This window comes from Amphibalanus amphitrite, unplaced genomic scaffold, assembly GCF_019059575.1.
Source record: "Amphibalanus amphitrite isolate SeventyFive unplaced genomic scaffold, NRLGWU_Aamphi_draft 000524F_arrow, whole genome shotgun sequence".
In the NCBI taxonomy this organism is placed as follows: domain Eukaryota; kingdom Metazoa; phylum Arthropoda; class Thecostraca; order Balanomorpha; family Balanidae; genus Amphibalanus; species Amphibalanus amphitrite.
Genome location: NW_024882018.1, coordinates 1 through 15,952, shown reverse-complemented (window position 1 = coordinate 15,952; position 15,952 = coordinate 1). Strand labels below are relative to the sequence as shown.

The window sequence follows — 15,952 nt, the reverse complement described above, 5'->3', positions numbered from 1 at the left end:
CGTCTTGGTGAGCGTGTAGGTGCAGCCTGGTACTTCGGAGAGCATTAATATGTAAGTGTTGACTGGCATGTTTAAATGCACATTACGCATGAGAAAGCGGCCTCTTTGCGCATCGGCCATGCGCTTTAAAAGGGAAATCAGAGTTGGTAGATTGTTTCAAACAATAGTGCTATGATTAATCAAGATAAAATAAGGCAAGGTAGCGATACAATTTATCCCAGCATCTGAAAACACTACGTTACATTGCGAGCTTAGTAAAATATATTGCAAAAGTGCTTCTAATATCGCCGATATCGTGTCATCACACCCTTTCTTGGCCCTAATAGCATGTTGGTGACCTTACAGTAACACAGCATACTACCATCTCATGACTATTTGATAGATGACAGCATCACATACTGTAATGAACAGCTGGTGCATTTCAGACGTATCGCATTAATTTGCAACAGGTACGTTAACTTGCAGGGCTGGACCATGTGCACTTGCTGTTTATGGGACACTCAATACGGTATGTCATACATAGTGTATAACTATTGAGTCTCCTCTCTCTCTCTCTCTCTCTCTCTCTCTCTCTCTCTCTCTCTCTCTCTCTCTCTCTCTCTCTCTCTCTCTCTCTCTCTCTCTCCCTCCCTCCCTCCCTCCCTCCCCACAGGTAACCAACGGGACAATCTCCGGAGGTCTACAAGGCATGCTTCTTTCCCACATACAGAACCACCTGGGCTTCTCCATGTCCTTCACCCCGATACCAGGCGTCAACGGCTCCTCCCACTGGGGGCGCACCTTCTCCGTCATCCGCGACGGCCTATTCGACCTCTCGCCATCATCCTGGACCGTGAGTCACGCTCGACACGCGCTGGTTGACTTCACGTTCCCAACGGTAACCGTGACAGTAGGATTCGGCATCAGAACACCCGACGCCGAGACGGATACTACGGCGTTCCTGCGGCCGTTTGACGAGTCTGCGTACGCCGGAGTGGTGCTGCTGCTTGTGCTGCTGGCCACAGCCGCGTGGCTGCTGGATAACCGCAGTCGGCTCCTGGGTGAGGAAAGCAGGAGTGTGCAAGACCAGTCAGCGTCTCTGGGCGAAAGCGAACAGATGGAAAAGAACGGATCTAAGTGGCAAGTGGCTAGAAAGATTTGGCTATCTAATAAGCTACGACGGGTCTTTCTAAGAGGAGATCTAAGATCTAGGAGACGTATAAATAAGACAAAGCAGCAATTGCTACAAACATCTCCTAGAGTAAGACTTCACCCAGACATCAAATCAGTTGAAAGTAAGTCTAAAACTCGACATGGAATGACTTCAGCGAAAGCCAAGTCGACAATCCTCAAAAGATCCATACGACGGGACTCCACACGTCTAAATGCCTGGATTTCTGACATTGACACCCGTCAACAGATTCTGAAAGAAACCATCCCTCGAAAGAACATTCGAAACAGTTCAGCTGCTCTTTCTCAGAAACAACACAACTGTCACGAGGAGGACAACTCCGAGAAAATCCCGATGTTAGTTTGGCTTCTGACCCTCTTCGGGACCTTCTCGCTCCAGGGAAGCGCGCTTACCCTGCAACGTCCCGTCTCTAGAGTCATCCTGCTCACCGGCTTCGCTACCGGCATCCTCGTCTGCAACTTCTACAACAGCGGCTTGTATTCGCATCTCACTGCCACCCGTGCCGCAATGCCCTTCTCCTCCGTGACCGAACTCTTTCGTGACAGTTCGTTTACTATCGGAGCTCAAGTAAGCTTCTACTTCTCCACTGCACTTTCACGACTCACTGGATTTTCCGTCACTGAAGTTGATCGCCGACTAGAGAACCATCTCGGCATACACGATCGCGAAATCGAGCGCCTGATCGCTAAGCCTCAATTCGCGTTCTTGATGACCTCCACGGCTTTCAAACTTGCTGTCCGCGTTCCTCCGTGGCAAGCGGATCGTTGTCCGTCGTGCTTCGTGCCACTGAAAGGAGTGCCCCCGGAGGAAAGGGCCATCATCTTCAGGAAGGGACTGGACGCAGAGCACGGCATCATGAACCGACAGCTGCTGAGGCTGTGGGAAGGAGGAGTGCTGGCAAGGGAGAGGGCCTACTGGCTACCGGAGACACTCAGCGAGAGCTACAGGTGAGAGTGAGAGTGAGAGAGAGAGAGAGAGAGAGAGAGAGAGAGAGAGAGAGAGAGAGAGAGAGAGAGAGAGAGAGAGAGAGAGAGAGAGAGAGAGAGAGAGAGAGAGAGAGAGAAGATTAAGGACGAGAAGTGGCATAGAAAGATCAAAATGAAAGAAAAAGAATAGAAGATGAATTCGACTACGCAGTTGATTGATAGGTGAATGACATGAATGTTGGTAAAGATAATATTTAAAAGTCTTTTCGTCAGAGGCATCGTAAAACTTGCCTATATTTTTTATTTGTTTCCGACTCGTCGTACCCACCTGACATTGTTCCTCCCCCCTCACACAATCAGTCACAGTGGCCTGTACCAAGGCTCTTTGCCTGTACCACTCCCGTCACACCGACCCTTCGACCGTCTCTTGTCTCGTCCCACAGGTGCCACCCAGGAGCCCGAGGCTGGGATGCCATCGCTGTGAGCCAAGTTTACCCGCTGTTTGTGCTACTGCTAACCAGCGCGGCCGTGTCGCTGCTACTTCTGGCGGCGGAAATCATCCACTTCCGGTGGTCGAGAAATGGCCGGAAGCGCGGCACTTCCAGGAGCTAACAAGGCACCGGAAATGATCTTCTGATGGCTGAGATGGTGTTATAAAGGCGAGAAATACAGCCATAGATCTATAACGACCTATCCACGGTTATTTAGAACGGAAAGATGTTAAAACGACACATGAGGATATGTTGGCACTCCATTCCCATATTTCACTCGTTTATTGATTGAGGTCACCCTCATAATGGCCGAAATCCGTCGGATAATTTTGGTACTTTCAAACACTTATTTAGATTAGCGCAAAGTGTACCACATACATACATAAAAAGCAACGTAACCTATCCTGTCATCCAGCACTAGTCCCGTGGCTTCTACATGACAAAAACCACACAACGCCTTAACCCTCGCATGCGGCGTTTGCCAGCTTCTAACGTGTAGGGGGGGGGGGGCTGTTAGAAAGTCGTACCTAAAGTGTGGCTGCTATGGAGTTTTTCGGGGTGCTGATCACGAATATCGTGTTAGTTTTGATCACAGATGATGTCTTTAAGCATTCAGACCAGGTCGGGTCAGGTCAGGTCAGGTCAACCAGTAGGCGTCGTGACGGGTAATCGTAGTACGTGTCAACCGCCTCTGACAGCTTCGTAACATGTTACGAAGTCACCAAAACTACTTCGTTAATGTTCAAATGGTTGCTAAATTCGAATTCAGCTCCAAAAACTAGGCTAGAAACATGTAAAACTCGAAGAAGTGAACCGAGGTCACCAAATGTTAATGACCTGACCTGACCTTCAGGTGACCTTGACACCCACCCTAATGGGCAACATCAAATCACATGTTTGAACGTTTGAAACCACGAAAAGCTTGCAAACGCGCGGCTAATGCGAGCTGACATACGCGGAATCGCGATTCCGGCCAAACATGGTCTCGGAAAAAAGGTCACAGGTCAAAGGTCACTTGGGTCAGGGTCATGAGATTTTCAGGGTAGGTGTAAAATTGATCAATGCGAAGGTACTGAAAGTTTCGTTGCGATCGGCCACTTTTTACGCGAGTTATTCGCGAAAAACCAGGGGGCTCGGACTGACGCTATTTTTTTTTTTTTTTTAGTTAAACTGACGCTATTTTTCGCCTCTGGCTTTGATCTCGTATAGCTAGAACACAAATAAAACATCCGTAAACTCGGCACGTCAGTTGACATAAACCACACGGCCCCTTCGTTAGCGTGCTGTACAACCATATACAACAGTCGAGTGCGACGGTAAACACTAAAATGTCCGACTACCAGACACAAAGATAGTCAGTTAGTCACGGCCGCCTCATCTGGTAACATCGGCTACAGTGCAGCGGCATCATGCAGCCTTTCCGTGTGCTGAAGAAGCTTCCTCTATTCCTGGTGCTGGTAACGCTGATCTGTGCGGCTACAACTTCGTCCAGTTCAGTACCCCTTGCGTCCTACATCACTGACAGTTGTACTTCAGCAGTGAAAGAGCTGGTTTTACACGAGATCAGAGATACAAACAACCAAAGTGTGAGTGGTATCACGAAAGGACAACAAGAGGTCAAAGGATTGGTGAAAAGTGGACAACAGGAGCTTCAGAAAGACCATCAGGATCTAAAAAGCAGCCAACAGGTGCTTCAAAGTGGACAACAAGAGATTAAAAATGCACAGAAGGAGCTTAAAAATGGCAGTCAAGAGCTAAGAAATGGACAACGCGTGATCCAGGGCGAGCAGCTGGAGCTGAGAAACGGCCAACAGGAGATCCGAAGCGGACAACAAGAAATCAAGAGCGGACAGCAAGAGCTTAAAAATGTCAGTCAAGAGATCCGAAACGGACAGCAGGAAATCGCCACAGCCTTGCGTCAGCTTCAGGACCAGATGGCGTCCCTCCAGCCGCCAGCTCCTGAGGATTGTCCACCAGACTGGAAACGTCACCAGGACATCTGCTACTACGTGACTCGTCAGGAGACCACATGGATCGCCGCTCATCACGCCTGCTCTTCCGTCGACCGTCGCGCTCGTCTTGCATCCATCCACCCTAGCTCGGCGGCCTTCGTGAAGGACTTGGTCAAATCCGACAGTCCTGAGCCCTCGCTCTGGATTGGTCTGGCGCGTCTCGTACTCCGGGAGGAAGCTGGTCGTGGATCGATGGAACTCCTGTGGACTTTACCGACTGGGCCAGTGGTCAGCCCGAGAATGTGGGAGGAGTGGAGGACTGTGCCCACGTCGGGCCTCGCGCCTGGTCGCTTGAAAGGCAGTGGCATGATAACAGCTGTAATCGAGAATTTCGCTCGGTCTGTCAGATTACTCTGAAATAAACACTAGTCTGGAGGTGAAATACAAATGCCTGTGCACCATGGTCAAAATATGAAGCCATGTATCCATGTTATCGTGAGCAGATACCGGTACAGATCAGTTTTACGGCATTCTTGTGCCAATAAATTCTGTCCATCGTTGAACACTGTGGTGTAAACATGTCCTGAATGACGGAAGCCATCTCGGGCGGGACTTTCGGCAGACTAGGTCGGCAAGACAAGCCACTTAAAGCGGCCCTCCCACCTTAGCATTAGTTTAAAGCTGAGATAGCCAGATTGGGGTCCCTGACTTGCAATCACCGGCTTAGGCATTCGCAACATAGATAAATGCTGTAATCCCGACATATTAACATTACTTCACACCCTGTTGGGGGTGATTGAACACCCCTACCTCCGGTTTTTCGCAAATATTCAAAAACGTAATGCTGGCAAAAGTAATGCCGTGACCTTCTCGAGTCAAGAGTTACCTATTGGAGAAATATATTTTTCGTAAAAACGGTCATTTTTCGCGTTATTCCCCGCTGGAGGCTAAACCGTTGACCTGAGGTCAAATCTGAGGAAACACTCCAGAAAGAGGGTTTAAAAGGCTATATTTTGTATTTTGTATGTATATTTTAGGCTATATTTTGAATGTATTTTGGCCTTTGGGGTTATTAGGACGCAAATGATTTCTGGATACGACTGAAACCCACGTTTGTACGCAGGCTTTCTTCACACCAGAAGATGTCCTTTTACAGGGTGTTTCATCAATGACGTTGCACACTTAAAACGCTATATTTCCGGACACAACGCGTGTATTGGGACGAAAATTACACACAAAACTTTGAAGACCATCCACCACAACACCTCAAAGATATACTGGAAATGGCCACCGCCAGCCCGCACACTGGCAGCTAACCTCCTCTCAAAACCCCCGATGCACAGTGTTTTATCTCGGCCTCAGAAGCGGACATAATACGATATCTCAGCAAGTTTCCATCGGATCCTAATAATTTTGATGTCAAATGAAAGCGCAGGCACTGGCGGTCATGCTGACCGTCGCTGATGTCCAAATATAGCCGGAAAGATCGTATCATCTAGAAAAACCAAATTCGCTATTTTACGCAAACAAGGCTTTTCTACAATCGCCAATGAAAATCTTTATTTCGTGTTCGCAGAGTGTTCTGATTTCAGGCGGGAACATCCATTTTAAGATTGGAATGTGAAAACATGCTTTGCTTTATTGATAAATGTTTTTATACAATTGAGAGACGTTGCATGATGCACAAAAGCGTCATACAGATAGGACACTCAAGGGAAGAACGGATGCTCTGATAAATGCAATGCTCAATGGAACATATCAATTTATTCCTTTCTTTAACAGGTTTCAGGTTATATTATCGTGCTCTCCACATAGGCACAATTGCGCAACACGATCCTAAACCTTTAGCTTAAATCAATGAAATCTCCTCAGAAGCGTTCGACAACTATCAGATACGCCAAACACATCAACTGCGTAGCAAACAATCTAGCAGATATCAATGACCGCGGCGCATTTCCAATTTTCTACACGACATTGGCAGCGCAGTAGTCAGGCAGTTGCACCTCTACATGTTCAGGTTCATCGCGATCGTCATCGCTCGAGTCCTCATCGCTCGGCTGAGTGCACTCATCGAGTTCTTCATCACCTGACGTCTCTTCTCGCTCTCCCTCGTCGGGTAGCATGAGCAGGTGACTGATGTCAACCCTGTGCACGCGAGCTGACTCTCTCTTCCGCAACGGCTCCAGCATCGCCTGACACTTCTTCGTTATGACGGGGTCACTGGTGATGAGGAGGTGATGATATTGGTCCGTCATTGTGTTCACCGAAGACGTCTTTCGCGCATGTTTCTGCAAATATTCCTGATATCGCTTGTTTCGGCTTTCCTGATTCTCTTCCGAATACATACCAATGGGGAGCAGGAGAGTTTCGATGACGGCAGCACCATGGAGAAGGAGCTTGTGGACGCTGAACGGCATATAAAACCATGGATAGAGCTGAACCACGATCTCAGCCGTCTTCATGGCGTACGCTGAATCGTTCAGCATCTATGCGTTCTAGCGACTGCATGGCGTTCAGGAGCACTGCAAGCCGCGTGATGATTGCTTCATCCACGCCGGTAATTTCACTGAACGTTTTGAGGCTGCACAGAATGCTCTCCTAGCCATATTTCCATCGTTCGAAGTTCCTGCTCCCCCGGCACGACCGCGCGGCCACACCGACGCCGCGCGGTGGAGGTCTCTTCAACACGACACTGCCGGCCTCTCGGCACCTCTCGGCAGCTGAAATTTTCAGAACACGAAGAGAACATGACTAGAATTATCCTGACAAAGTCTTGAGACGTGCAACCAGGTGCGATTTTTTGTAGCTCTATTTGAACGTTGAAACCCTACAGTAAAAAATAAATTTAAAATGGTCGACATCTTAAGCTTCTAAAATGTTTATTCTATCAGAAACGGGTAAATGAACAACATAGGCGCCTTGCCAACATTGCAAGCTTTCAAATGATGTATAATTTTTACCTTAAGTTGCGAAAAATGAGCTCCCCAGGTGATTTCGAATGTGAACCGTAAAACGACGTATGCAAACCACGAGGATCACACCGCAACACTCGTGTTTGTGACGCTAGGTACTGCACACAAATTATGGTAGCTAGATGTTCTTTTTTTGCTTTGTTAGGCCTGCTGGTCTATTTGGACGTGCTTGGTGATTAAAAAATCGAGATATAAAATAGTCAAAAATGCTAATTATGTCCGCTTTTGAGGCCGAGATAAAACACTGTGCGATGGTGGCACGCACCTCTGTGACCGGGTATCTTTTGCCACTCATCTACAGGGTGTCTCAAAAGTTCCTTGACTTATTTCCCATTCCAATAAAGCATATAAGAACCGGCCAAAAATCTAAGGTTTTGGTGTCTTTGTATACACCAGACAAATGCTTTGACAACTGATTCGGAAGGTTGAAAACCAAACCCTTTGCTGTATCTCAAAAAATAGGGGAAGTTGGGGGAACGCCGAATACTTTTTTCTTACGCCCGTAGCACGCAAGGTAGACAGCATAGGCTATTCTTATTGGCGTCATTCGAGAGGCCAGTCTTTTGCCTTTCAAACATACCAGGCGCATTTGATGAATTCGCATACCGTTAAGCGCACAAACTAAAAATATCAAAGAAGTGGCTTTTTCGGCGTTGCCCCGGACTGCGGGGAAAGCCGAAAATGGGAGAAATTATCTACGGGGAATGCCGACATTGATGTTTTGCCATTTTATCTCAAACTTTATCCAGAATTGATCAAAGCTGACACGCGTTTTAAGAGCTTGAGGACGCGGTGCACACTGGAAGTTATAATTGTGTGATATAATAAGAACATGCCAGGTAAATCATTCCTTATAGGTAACAGGCCGTTGTGTCGGTTGAAAGTGTAATTTGTGTGACTAAAAACACGCGTTGCTATTCTACAGCAGTAAAGTCCACGTAGCGTGCTTTTAACACGTGCGTAATCGCACGTTTTCGGCATTACCCCAGCCTGCCATACTTTCATTTGCAGGCCGATAACTTTTCAACGTGCTGTATAAATTTCAAATAGGCAGCACACTTATGCAAAGACATGCTAAAGATTACTTGACCGAATTGGCCAGACAAACGGTAGCATAATGAGTAAGAAATGCAGCTTCAAAGGCGCATGTAGTACAAGGGAAACGTACCTTGAAAACGCTCTTGGCGCCCTCACAGTCGAAGTATTCCGAATGACGACTCGTAACAAACATGCGATAATTGTAGTCACTTAAGCTTCAGAGCATCACTGACAGGTGGCATCCATGTCTTACAGTTTTCGAAATATCTCGAATTTCGGCTTTGCCCCAACTCCGGCATTGCCCCAACTTCCCCTATTTGCCCATACCGATTTTCGTCGCTCCGTCAGCTGCCGGAGGCTGATAAAAGGTCACCAGCTTTCAAGCTTTTGTAGGGGAATCCCCTGCAGTTTCTGCGTCGGATTTAAGTTTGACGAGCTCCCTGGCAACATCCGCTTCTCGCTGAAAGCCAACAGCTTGCATCGACACCATCCGTAAGTATTTTGTAGGTCTTCTCTGGCGCCAACTCCTTCATGAATGACTGGCACCGACCTCCCAAGCACCATTTTCCTTTTCAAAATAATCCCATTCCTGAACAAATGGGAAGTGCCAGTGGCAAATTTTTCGCAGCATATCGTAGCAAAATGTGTCGGCCATCTGTTTCTTAGACACATTTTGCAAATTTTGCAAATCTCAAACGCTCGTCATTCCCCATGCCAAGACCTTCGATGGGTTCCGGAGTGTTTTCCTCAGGAGAGATTCTGCTTTGTAAACGGCCAAAACATGTCCATCGTGCGGTTTTGTCCGGATTCTGTGTGTAAAAGAAATCTATTAGCTCCAGATCTGCCTCTTGAAACTTCGTAAGATAAAACTTTACTTTAATTGACACTTTTGGAGGGTCACTTGTCCTCGGCATTAACGATTTACGTGTTATTTTCCCAAAAATAGCGTTAAAGCTATTATAAACAATTTTGAATGATACTTTGTCTTTATTTTATGATGACCTGCGATTTTTGAAACTGGGTAACCTCTGTCTGTGAGCTTCTAGTCAGTTTTCAATAGTTAGGACTGCATTTTCAGCTGGTTTCCGGAGCTGAAAATGTCCCGTTTCCCCATCGCGGCGGGTCGCCTGAGGGCAGAGGAAATCAAATCAGCTATAAGAGAGAAGGAGAGAGAGAGAGAGAGAGAGAGAGAGAGAGAGAGAGAGAGAGAGAGAGAGAGAGAGAGAGAGAGAGAGGGAGGGAGGGAGGGAGGGAGAGGGAGAGGGAGGGAGGAAGAGAGAAAGAGAGAGAGAGAGAGAGAGAGACCTCAGTTTCTCTTTTTCTCAGTGACCTCAGTTTGACCTCTGTACCTAATGACCTGAGATGACCTAGGACCTATTTTTAGGAGTCGTGTGAAATTGATATCCAGAAAATAACAGAAAACGGAGAGTCGAAATTCGCAGCCGCGCCGTTTCTGCGCATCCGAAAAAAAAAACACACAGAGCAGCCCTTTAGGCCCCCCAGCGGATCGGAACTTTATAACAACTGTATACAACAGCCGAGCGCGGCTGCTTATAAACACTAGACTACCCGACCACCAAGTTAGTCAGTAGTCTCGGCCGGCGCCGAGGGAGCTGCTTGCAGTGCGGCCATCATGCAGCTGCCTCGTGTACTGAAGAAGCTGCCTCTGTCGCTGGTACAGGTGCTGGTGAGCTGCACGGCTACACTTTCGTCCAGATCAGTCTCCGTCGTGTCACTGATCAATGACACATGTAAGTCTGTCGTGGAAGAGCTTGTACAAGAGTTCAGAGATACAAACAACCAAATCGTGCGTGATATCACGACAGGCCAACAAGAGGTGAAAGCACTGGTGGAAAGTGGTCAACAGGACGTTGAGAGAGACCATCAGGAACTCAAGAACAGCCAAAAGAAGCTCAAAAGCGGACAGCGGGAGCTTAAAAATGGCAACCAGGAGCTCAGAAATGGACAACAGGTGATCAAGAGCGAGCAGCTGGAGCTGAAAAACGGCCAACAGGAGATCCGAAGCGGACAACAAGAAATCAAGAGCGGACAGCAAGAGCTTAAAAATGTCAGTCAGGAGATCCGAAACGGACAGCAGGAAATCGCCACAGCCTTGCGTCAGCTTCAGGACCAGATGGCGTCCCTCCAGCCGCCAGCTCCTGAGGAGTGTCCACCAGACTGGAAACGCCACCAGGACATCTGCTACTACGTGACTCGTCAGAATACCACATGGATCGCCGCTCATCACGCCTGCTCTTCCGTCGACCGTCGCGCTCGTCTCGCATCAATCCACGCCAGCTCGGCGGCCTTCGTGAAGGACTTCGTCAAAGCTGACAGTCCTGAGCCCTCGCTTTGGATTGGTCTGGCGCGTCTCACTCCGGGAGGAAGCTGGTCGTGGTCCGATGGAACTCCTGTGGACTTTACCGACTGGGCCAGTGGTCAGCCCGAGAATGTTGGAGGAGTGGAGGACTGTGCCCACGTCGGGCCTCGCACCTGGTCGCTTGAAAGGCAGTGGCATGATAACAGCTGTAATCGAGAATTTCCTTCGGTCTGTCAGATTACTCTGATATAAACACTAGTCTGGAGGTGAAATACAAATGCCTGTGCACCATGATCAAAATATGAATCCATGTATCCATGTTATAACATTGGATAACATGGATATCATGGATAACATGTTATCCATGATATCCATGTTATCGTGAGCACATACCGGTACAGATCCATTTTACGGCATTCTTGTGCAAATAAATTCTGTCCATCGTTGAGCACTGTGGTGTAAACATATCCTGAATGACGGAAGCCATCTTGGGCGGGAGTTTCGGCAGACTACTATGGACGTCAAACCCCTTGAGACCTCACTTTTTTGCGATAATTTTCAAATGCGTCAACTCTCGTTGATAATATTCTGGCAATGTGTGTTTCAGAACCTGCCGAAACTTTTATTACTTAGGTATTTTGACACCAAACGATTATGAAAGGTACTTCTCATTCACTCGTAATGTTAAATTTCACGGAACGAATATGCTGTTTGGGTAGAGGCTACGCGCTCATGGGGCGGAGCCACGTAATGACGTCAGCGCTAAGCTCCGCCCTACCCCTCCGGCGCTCCTTGCTCGGCGACCGGTCACTCGCGTCTCTCGCTCCATTCAGGCTTGATGGTGGGCGGTAGCTGGTAGCGGTAGCGGGCGCTGGTAGATGGCATTTAGAGCAGATGGCGCTGGTGGTGGGGCTCGAGTGTGGCCGAGCGCAAGCCTCTGCCCGGGCCTGAATTGACCTTAGCATTACGAGTGAATGAGAAGTACCTTCCATAATAGTTTGGCGTCAAAATACCTTAGTAATAAAAGTTTCGGCACGTTCTGAAACATATATTGCCAGAATATTGTAAACGAAAGTTGACGCATTTAAAAATTATCGCAAAAAGTGGGGTCTCAAAGGGTTTGACGTTCATAGTAGGTCGGTAGGGCAGGGCAAGCCACTTGAAGGGACCCTCCCACATTAGCATTAGTTTAAAGCTGAGATAGCCAGATTGGGGTCCTTCTGACTTGCGATTACCGGTTTAGGCATTCGCAAAATCGATAAATGCTTTAATCCCGACATATTAACATTACTTCGCACCCTGCTGGGGGTTGTTTGAACACCCCTAGTAATGCTGCCAACAGTACCTAATGCCGTGACCTTCTTGAGTCAAAAGTTATTGGAGAAAGACATTTTTCGTAAAAACGGTTATTTTTCGCGTTATTCCCCGCTGGAGGCTAAACCGTTGACCTGAGGTCAAATCTGAGGTGATACTCCAGAAAGAGAGTTTAAAAGGCTATATTTTGTATTTTGTATGTATATTTTAGGCTATATTTTGTATGTATGTTGGCCTTTGAGGTTATAAGGACCCAAATGATTTCTGAATACGACTGAAATCCACGCTTCTACGCAGGCTTTCTTCACGCCAGAAGATATCCTTTTAAAGGTGTTTCATAAATAACGTTTCCAGACTAAACACGCTATATCTCCGGACACAATACGTGTATCGGGACGAGAGAGAGAGAGAGAGAGAGAGAGAGAGAGAGAGAGAGAGAGAGAGAGAGAGAGAGAGAGAGAGAGAGAGAGAGAGAGAGAGAGAGAGAGAGAGAGAGAGAGAGAGAGAGAGAGAGAGAGAGAGAGAGAGAGAGAGAGAGAGAATGAGAGACCTCAGTTTCTCTTTTTCTCAGTGACCTCAGTTTGACCTCTGTACCTAATGACCTGAGATGACCTAGGACCTATTTTTTAGGAGTCGGGTGAAATTGATATCCAGAAAATAACAGAAAACGGAGAGTCGAAATTCGCAGCCGCGCCGTTTCTGCGCATCCGAAAAAAAAAAACACAGAGGAGCCCTTTAGGCCCTCCAGCGGATCGGGGGTCACTAACAACCGTATACAACAGCCGAGCGCGGCTGCTTATAAACACTCGACTACCCGATCACCAAGTTAGTCAGTAGTCTCGGCCGGCGCCGAGGGCGCTGCTTGCAGTGCGGCCATCATGCAGCCGTATCGTGTACTGGAGAAGCTGCCTCTGTCGCTGGTGCTGGTGCTGGTGACCTGCACGGCTACACTTTCGTCTAGATCAGTCTCCGTCGTGTCACTGATCAATGACACCTGCACTTTTGTCGTGGAAGAGCTTGTACAAGAGTTCAGAGATACAAACAACCAAATCGTGCGTGATATCACGACAGGCCAACAAGAGGCGAAAGGACTGGTGGAAAGTGGGCAACAGGACGTTGAGAGAGACCATCAGGAACTCAAGAACAACCAAAAGAAGCTCAAAAGCGGACAGCGGGAACTTAAAAATGTCAGTCAAGAGCTCAGAAATGGACAACAGGTGATCAAGAGCGAGCAGCTGGAGCTGAAAAACGGCCAACAGGAGATCCGAAGCGGACAACAAGAAATCAAGAGCGGACAGCAAGAGCTTAAAAATGTCAGTCAAGAGCTCAGAAATGGACAACAGGTGATCAAGAGCGAGCAGCTGGAGCTGAAAAACGGCCAACAGGAGATCCGAAGCGGACAACAAGAAATCAAGAGCGGACAGCAAGAGCTTAGAAATGTCAGTCAAGATATCCGAAACGGACAGCAGGAAATCGCCACAGCCTTGCGTCAGCTTCAGGACCAGATGGCGTCCCTCCAGCCGCCAGCTCCTGAGGAGTGTCCACCAGACTGGAAACGCCACCAGGACATCTGCTACTACGTGACTCGTCAGAATACCACATGGATCGCCGCTCATCACGCCTGCTCTTCCGTCGACCCTCGCGCTCGTCTTGCATCCATCCACCACAGCTCGGCGGCCTTCGTGAAGGACTTGGTCAAATCTGACAGTCCTGAGCCCTCGCTCTGGATTGGTCTGGCGCGTCTCACTCCGGGAGGAAGCTGGTCGTGGTCCGACGGAACTCCTGTGGATTTTACCGACTGGGGCGTTGATCAGCCGAATTATAATGGAGAAGAAGAGGACTGTGCCCACATCGCGACTCGCGAATGGTCGAGTGACAGGCAGTGGCATGATAACAGCTGTAACAGAGAATTTCCCTCGGTCTGTCAGATTAATCTGCGATAAATCAACATCAATGTGGTACCGGAAACTGGCCTGTGCCTATGCACTTAAAAACCCTTGCCGGACCTATTGGTTTTATACATACGCGCCGGCCGAGGGGAGGGCACGACCCCCTCGCCGTTTTGCCCCTGATTGAGCTAGAGCGTCGTGGAAAAACCGAGCGTGTGCGCCGTTAAAAGACACAGCGATTGGTACCCGAATTTAAGGTCTCAGGTCAACCGGTGACCTCTGAGGTCAGGTCAAGTGGCCCAGGGTACGGGTTCGGTTTTTGGCAAATAACTTCGCAAAAACGGCCACAGAGCCGCGATTTTGGCATCATCGTGTTCGCCTGACTCAGGCGCGTCAAATGGTATACTTTTTGTTTGGGGGAGGTCAACTTGAGGCATTGACCTCGGGTCACGGTCAGGTCAGAGCCTCTCAGGTCACGAACTTGGTGGTAGGAGGTCATGTCGCATATCATTTGATTCGGCAGGTCGTCCTGAGTCCATTGGTGGCTTTTCCGATTCGCTAGCTCAAGTTGATCGGGAGTTATTGACGAAAAACACTTATGACCCTAGTGACGTCACACAAAATCAACAATGCAAAACAATGCATCAGACTTTCAAGGTGTGCATAATATCACGATTCCGTGTGGTTGAGATAGTTTGAGATCGTTTCCGGCGCCGAAATAGCAGTTTTTAATTTTCCCCACTGACTTATGCTGGTGAAAACACGTGACCGACTTGACCTCATGTGACCTTTAGGAAAAATCCGAGACATACAACTTGTGCGACCTCTACGGGATACTAGGTCCTGTAAGCTTCATTTCCCTGTGAAAGTTCCTCTGGCACTGAGGGCGTTGCGAATTAGCGACATCTGAAGACCGTGCAGAGGTTTACTTATGACATGATAGGTCAGTGACCTGACCTGACTCGAAAATGTGGTTGGTGTCAAACGATTGGCCTTGAATGAAAGGTCAGATATGCCAAGTTTCAGCTGTCTATCGCCAGCATGTTCGGAGCTATCGCGAAAGCCCTAATGGGGGGGGGGGCGGCGGTACCCACCCCCTCCCCATCGGCCGGAAGGTTTAAAATATGAATCCATGTTTTCGTGAGCACATACCTGCACAAACTATTTCAGCAATTCTGGTGCCAATAAAGTCTGGCCATCATCAAAGATATTTGTGTAAACTTATCCTGAATGACGGGGGCCATCTGGGGTGAAGTGTTTCCGCAGAAGTCGGCCGGGACGCCATCCAAACACAGTATTGTTTAGATTCATCCAAATTTTCCAAAACACAGTATTGGATGGTTTCACTGAAGGGTAGCCTGTGTGTCAAACAAATGGACAATGCGCACCATTTTACATGCCACCAGTTAAACACAGGAGCTAGGATGTCCAACAAAATCCGACGAAGTTCAGGGCTCTAGAATTCTAGATCAACAGTTTCCACATGCCTACAGCAATGACTGGTGTGCTCAAATAAATGCAGGTGGACGGACAAAACTGAAAAACTAAATAGCTTTCAATGTTAAAAGGAACGCGACCATCAAAGCTCTGACGACGGATTCTGGATCTGCCGTCTCCGCATGTTGCGACAACGCCTGCAGCTACAACATCCCGTCCAACTGGCTCGGTAAGGTTTGGAGTATACCGTTACACCACCTCAATGTTACGAAACATACGCAAACGCAGCCCACAGCGGTACTGAGCCCAGCTTGAGAAGTCTGGAAGGCTTGATAAATTCGTTGCAGTGGTGGTTTTCAAGTAATAGACGGGCTAAAACGTTTGTTAAGTCTAACTCTGAAGCAGCGCAGGAAATGAGGATCAGTGCCCGTTGCGAGCATTA

General features: G+C 48.1%; 2 protein-coding genes across 2 annotated transcripts; both read left to right on the top strand.

The window, feature by feature from the left end:
• The first annotated feature begins 688 nt into the window (after positions 1-688).
• On the top strand, positions 689-2,709 carry LOC122393218. The gene is made up of 3 exons (XM_043389046.1): positions 689-1,068; positions 1,585-2,118; positions 2,541-2,709. Exons 1-3 carry the CDS (start codon positions 689-691, stop codon positions 2,707-2,709), a joined length of 1,083 nt encoding a protein of 360 aa, XP_043244981.1.
• Positions 2,710-10,151: 7,442 nt separating this feature from the next.
• Positions 10,152-11,318, top strand: LOC122393224 (low affinity immunoglobulin epsilon Fc receptor-like). Its single transcript, XM_043389063.1, has 2 exons — positions 10,152-11,189; positions 11,246-11,318. The coding sequence occupies exon 1, from the start codon at positions 10,184-10,186 to the stop codon at positions 11,120-11,122; it is 939 nt and encodes a 312-aa protein (XP_043244998.1). The 5' UTR covers positions 10,152-10,183; the 3' UTR covers positions 11,123-11,189; positions 11,246-11,318.
• Positions 11,319-15,952: the final 4,634 nt, after the last annotated feature.

Bases quoted from the DNA above. Each gene is read 5' to 3' on its own strand.
- LOC122393218 (XM_043389046.1), top strand. From the start codon at position 689: ATGCTTCTTTCCCACATACAGAACCACCTGGGCTTCTCCATGTCCTTC. The intron at 1,069-1,584 runs GTCAGCGTCTCT...TCCCGTCTCTAG, and splicing joins AGCAGGAGTGTGCAAGACCA to AGTCATCCTGCTCACCGGCT. The intron at 2,119-2,540 runs GTGAGAGTGAGA...CTCGTCCCACAG, and splicing joins ACACTCAGCGAGAGCTACAG to GTGCCACCCAGGAGCCCGAG.
- LOC122393224 (XM_043389063.1), top strand. From the start codon at position 10,184: ATGCAGCTGCCTCGTGTACTGAAGAAGCTGCCTCTGTCGCTGGTACAG.